Below are 7,186 nucleotides of genomic sequence, written 5' to 3'. Positions count from 1 at the left end.
AGTAAATTATAACTATAAATTATGACAATTTAAGCTAGTTCATTTTATTTAGAAAAAGAAAGATTAATACAAAATCTGGAAAATAGTTTAGGTTTGTTTGAAACGAAAGCTCAAACTTTGCATTTGAGAATAAGGGTACGACTATGCAGATGCAAGCGAGCGAGAATATGTGGCGAGAAGAGACGATGACGTTTCACACTTTGTTTCTTGCTCTCGTTTATTACGACCACACAGATGAGAGCCTTGCTTTTATCAGTCTTGACCAATGTGATGTTTTGGGATCCGAGCCAATTTTTGGTCGAGGCTGATAAAAGCAAGGCGGTCGTGATGACGAAAAGGGCCACCCGTGTCGATCTATTCCGGCAATACGCGGTAGGCACGTAACGTCGGCTTGCCGAGGCCTCACACACGGGTGAGAGTGAGAAACAGAGAGCGTGAAACGTCATTACCTCTTCTTGCCGCATATTCTCGCTTGCTCTCGTCTGCATAGTCTTGCTCTTATGCTTAAAAGCTTTGAAAATATTTATATAATATTCAATTAAGAGAGACTTTTTCAGTATATTGATTAGAAATATTGTTTTATTTTTTTACACTGTGTCAGTGGCTTAAGCATCAGTTTTTGTAAGAGTGAAGATATAGAGGAGCAAGAAATAGAAACAGCAATTCCTTTTTTGTGTATTGTAAGAAAGCTGTAGCTTTCCAGGAAAATGTGGGTCTAGTAGTGATAACCTCTGAAAACCATTTTCAAATTCAGAGATATTTGGTGAAATGTTTTAAAAATTATTGGATAAAACAAATGAATAACTGCAGAATTATTTATTTATACATAGTACATTTACATTTTAATTAAAATTGTAATGACTTTAATGATTTTATTCAAATTAACATTTAACTGAATTTTAAAAAATCTTCGTTTTTAAATTCAAGAAACACTGACCATAAAGTTTAGAAAATTAAAATAAAAATACATGCAAATTACAGATTTTTGGGATCTGGGCCTTTAAGTAAAACTGTCAGACGTGGTTGATTTTCTGAATGATTATCTTTGAATCCAGTTCTTGCTTGCTGTTCTTTTTTTCGGTACATTACAGATTTTATATATATATTCAAATAATAGCTGCTGCTACTATTTAAAACTACATATTTTTCTGTTTGGTTAATATTTGAGGATGGTTATTTCATTTCTGTATATGGCATACTCATTTAATATCAATTATTAATAAAGTATTTAAATATGTTTGTGTTAAGTTTGATTTTAAAGCAAGTTTGGGACATTTGTATACATTATGTGTACGTACAATTTTTTATCTACTTTTGACTCCCTCCCATTGTGTATCAATAATGTACTTTTGACAAACCCTCTTTCCATTTAATTATGTGTACAACATTTCACGAACTCCCCGGTTGTGAAGAAATGAATAAAAATTTTGCAAATAATTTCAAAATAGTTTATAGTTCATGACTTGTAAGTAGGCTCGTAAGACCAAATTTGTATGCCACTAAAAAGTTCACGTAGACAATGCCCGAACCCTCTTCCTTCTCGTCGTATACGGTACAATGATGTACTGTACTTTTCACAACCTTCTTCCTTAAATTGTACGCTTAGTTAATAGACCTTTATACTTGAAATGCAATTGATATTTTTCTTTATAATGAATATGAAAAGTAACTTTTCATTTACCGGAAATAGGAAAACATTGGTAATTAAAAATTATACCTATATTTTGTACATTTTATATATTTTGTTTTCTATTAAAGTTTATTTGTTACATAAATATGGTACCCACCTACTGTTGTTTACATTATTAATTTTACATTGTTTCACTAAGTTTTTAGAAATCCTTGAATAGTAGCTGCAGCTGCTATTTGAGGGCAGTCATTACAATATTTCAAGTATTAAGGACAAGATATAATTACTGTTTGAGGGTGGTTATTATTTGAATAAAATCAGTAATGATATTTTATATTAAATAAATTGCCAATTTAGACTACAGGGAGTACTAAGAAACTTTTGTTTTCTGAATCTATAAACATTCCGACGCGAGTATAATCACCGGGTCGAGATGGCTACGAAGTAGTTCAGAGACCGAAAACGTTGAGGTTATCTAACATTTTATTTTTACTTGCATCTTATTCTGTACTTGTGTTTTCTTACTACTGTTTGAATCAGTTTCTTTTTCTTGAAATTCTGATAAATGTTGCATTTTTTGTAACAAATGCTAGCTCCCTCGGTGTACGGTTTTCCATGTTCAGATTTAAATTTAAACGTAAAATGACTTAATCATTTACTGTTCACTCACTAAGGAATTTTGAGATATACCAGTAGCTAGTTTTACTCGAGGATGTATGATCCCGTTTTTAGATAGTAGGTATGCTTTCAAAATATGCAACCAAATGGCAACTTACCTAGTAGAACTATTAAATTATAATCTTGCTAGAGTTTTCTTAACAAATCTGTGGACTGTGGGCAGGTAATATTAACAAGAGTATCGGATTAATAATGAATCAGTATCTACTACAAAGTGAAGATGTCTTCCATATCTTCAATGGCACTACATCACTTCTTTGTAGATATTAAAGAATTGAATATATGTCTACCTTTGTTCGGGAAAAGTTAACATTTCAATCTGCTTTTGAAAAATAACGAAGCATTAAAATAAATATTTGAATTTTTATGCTTATTTTATTACAGATGATTTACACGAAGTACACTCATTCAATTGTGTAAACAATAAAATCTGCCAGACATATTTTCATAGTTTTATCTACAAAATTAAATGGAACAGTAATTAATTATAAACTTTATATAACTTAAACAACTCCATGGTTCATAATTAACTAAAACAACACTTTATAGAAGTCAGAATATAGATTTTATCTCGGATTTCCATTATCAGAATCTACAATTCTGCTTTCAGTTGCGCAATGTTTACTTAATATCAATATTTATCAGATTAGATATAAAAAAGTGGAACCATAGGTTCCGAAACCGAAAACATTAATCCGAGATAAAATCTTTCTTCCGGCTTCTGTAAATTGTTAGTTTTAATTATAAAAGGAAGGTTATAAGAAATACTATAATTGCAATAATGGTATTAAATTTTATTTTAAACGTATAGGATTTAATTGAATGGACTACAAGTGTTTATCTATTTATTAACTATTCAATAATATATTTACAAAAATAAGCATAAATTAATTTTTCAACAGGTGCCGAATTATTATTTCTAACATCTTTTCTGTTTTATCTAAATGAATCCAATGAGCACAGTTTTCTAAGAAGAAGATTTTAACATTGGGAAATTGTTTTCTAAGTTGTTGGTAGTCTTCTGGTCTAAAAATGAAAAATTTCATATTATTATATATAAGTTCAATTTTATTATTTCATAGTAATTATCGAAATTTAATAACGTACAATACGTAATTTGCCGTTCCGTGAATCACCAGAACATCTCCGTAGAAAGTTCCTTTAATAGGATACAGATTGTTCAACTTTTTTTCCAGGATTAAATCTTTCAGTATTGCTACGACATTGGCTTTCCACATCAATTCGTCTTCGTGTTCATATAAATTCGAGAAGACAAGTTTTTGTAAACTTTCAACCTGTGGCGCAAAGATTATTCATAAATTTATAATTAATAAAATGTTTTTGTTTGAAAATACCACACACAAAAATTCTTAAATACTACATTTAATATAATATTTTGCGTAACATTAATATAATTATCAATGATTCTAATACAATAATTACTTTTACGGTTTTTTTTTAAATTATGAATTTTTAATCTTTATTGTTAATCTATATAGGCTTAATGATATAATTAAATTTAATTGTAACTATAAGCAATGATTTTAATGATTTATATTACTAAATATAAAGTTAGACACGGCTCCTTCGGATTACTCGAGTTGCACCGTGACCGGCGATTCCAATTTTGTGAATTTCGGAACACATAATGCCTTTTCCGCCGTGGTTTTTGTTACTGTGCTTCTAGTAGAAATCGAGTTTCCAAAACATCAAATTTCTTTTAATTATAATTATATATATATATTCAATACAAGTTACAAGTTTTATGTGTGTATAGCTGCACCTTTGTTAAATGCTAAGAAAAAAGATATTTGTAAGCTTATGGATTAGATTATTCATCAGTTATAAAAGATATCTTAGTGATTACACGGTGTGATCCTTCACAGTCGACTATATTTTTAAATAGATAGCATTTATGAAGTTTATGGAGTGAAAAGATTTGATACCTTAATGTTTTTCTTTATATAATTTTCAAATATAAGTTTTTTATCACGAGATTTAAGATGGGAAGGAAGCAAATCCAGGAAATCTTTCATTTGGGACAGAAAAAGAAATCCGTGTTTTTCTTCCTCGTCTCGATATCGCACGGGAGATGCATCCAGCAGAATTAATCCTTTCATCAACCACGGCTGAAATATAAACATTAAATTATCCTTTTTTCCTCCCTTTTCTTTTAAGTAGTAAAATATAAATTATCAAATGTTATACTGAACTCGAATGAAAACAGTTGCCAAAGAAATTGTATCTGGTTACTAAAAATGAAGGGGTTAAACGTATGCCATTGTAATCATTTTTCTGATTTCCATTTCTAATGGATGCGAATGAAATACTACATTTTCTGTAAAAACATGTAATTAATTTTATACAATCCAAGATTTAAGCGGGAGGATGAACTATAGAATTATTGATATAGATATCAGGAAGTTAATAAATGTTTTGTCTAAAATTGTGTATTTAAATTTAGGTACAAATTTAGATAATGATACAAAACAATTATAGTTGGATTAAAATACATATTGATATTAGTTTGTTATGACATTAATTTTCTTTATTTTGTAATACATCCGTTAAGTGTTTTGTGGTGTCAATAACTTTAAGATTACGTTAGGATTGGATTTGATTAATGGGATAAGATAACGCAATACGTGGGCGATCTGCCAAGGAGGGGGTGCCTGCCGGGAGGACTTTTCTGGAAAACTGGCTCCTAATTAGGTGATAATTAAAAATAAATGAATGAATAAGATTTTTTTTCAACTCATACAGTAGGTGTTTGTCTATTTTCTCTGTGAAATGAAAAATCGAAAAGCGAACCAAATATATTTGCAGAATGAGTAAAAAAACAACTATATTTATGCTCCATATAATCCTTAAAAACCATAGCTGTAGTATTTAATGTATACTCCTTTTTACCTGTAATATTTCGATACACTTTAACAACTCTCTATATTAGAGGTACTGTACATTCGTTCTATCTAAATGCTGTACACTATTACATAATTTGCCCGTCAAACCGCGACACCGTAAACTATAAGAGCGACGTTTTTTGACATCATTATTACAATTTTTTACCAGAAAGTGCCATAACGACGTCAATTTATATAAAAGCGTACGCCGTTTAGACAAGACGAATGCATCTAATTATTGTAGATATAGAAAAGAAAAATTAATATATGTAATAAAACGGTGTCTTTACAATTAAATTGCTCGATATATTTAAATTTTTTATTTGATAAACAACTTTCATAACGTACTTTACCTTTTGGAATGAAAGATATAATGCCGTTATTCCTCCAAAACTGTGTCCGATAACGACGACGGGCTCGTTAACGAATCGAAGAAATTTTTCAAAGTCGTTGACATTTGCTTCGAGTGTCATATTTGAAGTCTTCGGGCTTTTCCCGTGATTTCTAATATCCGGTACATAAACCTACAGTAACGCATAGATTTCTATAAATGTACTTTATGTATATATTACTATTGATTTTTACACACGTACTGTACCTTTCTAACAGTCCTATCGGCTATGGACGAGGCTACGTATTTCCAATTCTCTTTACAGTCCCCTAACCGTGAAAGATGACCACGGGTGGTAATGGCTTAGCAAACGTGTCGTCGTCCGCGCCACCGTAAACATCGTATACCAGATCGACACAGTTTTGACTGAACCAAATATTTAATTATTTTAAGTAATTAAACATAAAAACTGTAAAAACACTTATCGACTTACCTTAAGTATTCGCTCATTGTATCGAAATAAATTCTTAGTGTTCGCGCGCACTCGCATCAACAGTTAACGGTCCTCCGATTATATAAGACGGAAATCTGTTAGAAAAATAACGAGGATAGTATGTATATATATAACTTAATTAGGTCTTTATAAATCATTATTATATGTCATTTTTAAAGGAAAATATGAGAGTGCATTGTAACACTAATTAGTTTGCTTTTAAAATTTTTCTTTAATGAAAAATTAGTCATTATTTCGTATAAAGCTTATTAATATTTCTACTAATTTTTGTTTTTAATTTACAAAAGCTAAAATTAAATGACTTAAACAAATAACGTGAACGTATTAAAACAATTTACAGAATTAACAAAATTTTATTGACTTACAGTATTTTTAAATACTTAATACAAGCATTTAAAAATACTGTAATTGAAAGAAAAAGTTGCCAGATGGAGGCACAATAAGGTGAAGGAAAGACATTAGGCAATAGGAAAGGTGTGAATTCTTAAATGTCTTTCAGATAGATTATTTTTCATTTCCCCCCCCCGAAAACTTCTATGCCACTGTACTATCTAGAAGAATAAAGTTCGAGAACTTTAAAAACCTTTCGCGATTTGGTGTCACTGGCTGTATTTTTTTTCTGCTCCGAGAGTTGGCATTGGATAAATGACATAAATTGCATTGTACTTAGCTGATTATTTGTTTACATTTCTATTTGAAGGCTAGTAATTAATCTTAAAGTAAAATTTTAAATCTTGCTCGGAATACTTTAAGATCTACACGTATTTGCTAAAGTTTAACAAGTTTCCTTCGATAAATCAAGCTTTTGCTTAAATATTAGACCTATTTATTATAATTTCTACTGTAATACTACAGCTATTAACATATCTGAGATTGCTACGTTGAATTGACTTACAAGTTAGTGTAAGATATAGTAATCTCGATTTCTTATATAAAATCCAAAATAGAAAATTTTGAGTCTTTTTGAGTACAGATACCACGATAAAACGAAAAGCTTGCAGTGTGCATCGGACGGGAATCGAACCCGAATCACTCGTTAGAAACTCGTGTTTTAACAGAAGAGGTTGCGCGACACTGAAAATAGTTGACCTAAAATGTACACACTTCGAACAATTATAATATATAAATTT

General features: G+C 30.1%; 1 protein-coding gene across 1 annotated transcript; it reads right to left on the bottom strand.

Moving 5' to 3' along the window:
* Positions 1–3,141: 3,141 nt before the first annotated feature.
* On the bottom strand, positions 3,142–6,118 carry LOC136979631 (sn-1-specific diacylglycerol lipase ABHD11-like). The gene is made up of 6 exons (XM_067275652.1): positions 6,036–6,118; positions 5,810–5,968; positions 5,565–5,735; positions 4,255–4,437; positions 3,416–3,603; positions 3,142–3,334 (listed from the first exon to the last, which is right to left on the bottom strand). Exons 3-6 carry the CDS (start codon positions 5,682–5,684, stop codon positions 3,196–3,198), a joined length of 630 nt encoding a protein of 209 aa, XP_067131753.1. The 5' UTR covers positions 5,685–5,735; positions 5,810–5,968; positions 6,036–6,118; the 3' UTR covers positions 3,142–3,195.
* Positions 6,119–7,186: the final 1,068 nt, after the last annotated feature.

The sequence above is a fragment of the Centruroides vittatus genome, unplaced genomic scaffold (assembly GCF_030686945.1).
Source record: "Centruroides vittatus isolate TY-2023 unplaced genomic scaffold, ASM3068694v2 contig_630, whole genome shotgun sequence".
In the NCBI taxonomy this organism is placed as follows: domain Eukaryota; kingdom Metazoa; phylum Arthropoda; class Arachnida; order Scorpiones; family Buthidae; genus Centruroides; species Centruroides vittatus.
Note: the sequence above shows the minus strand (reverse complement) of the source record. Positions and strands in the feature narration are given on the sequence as shown.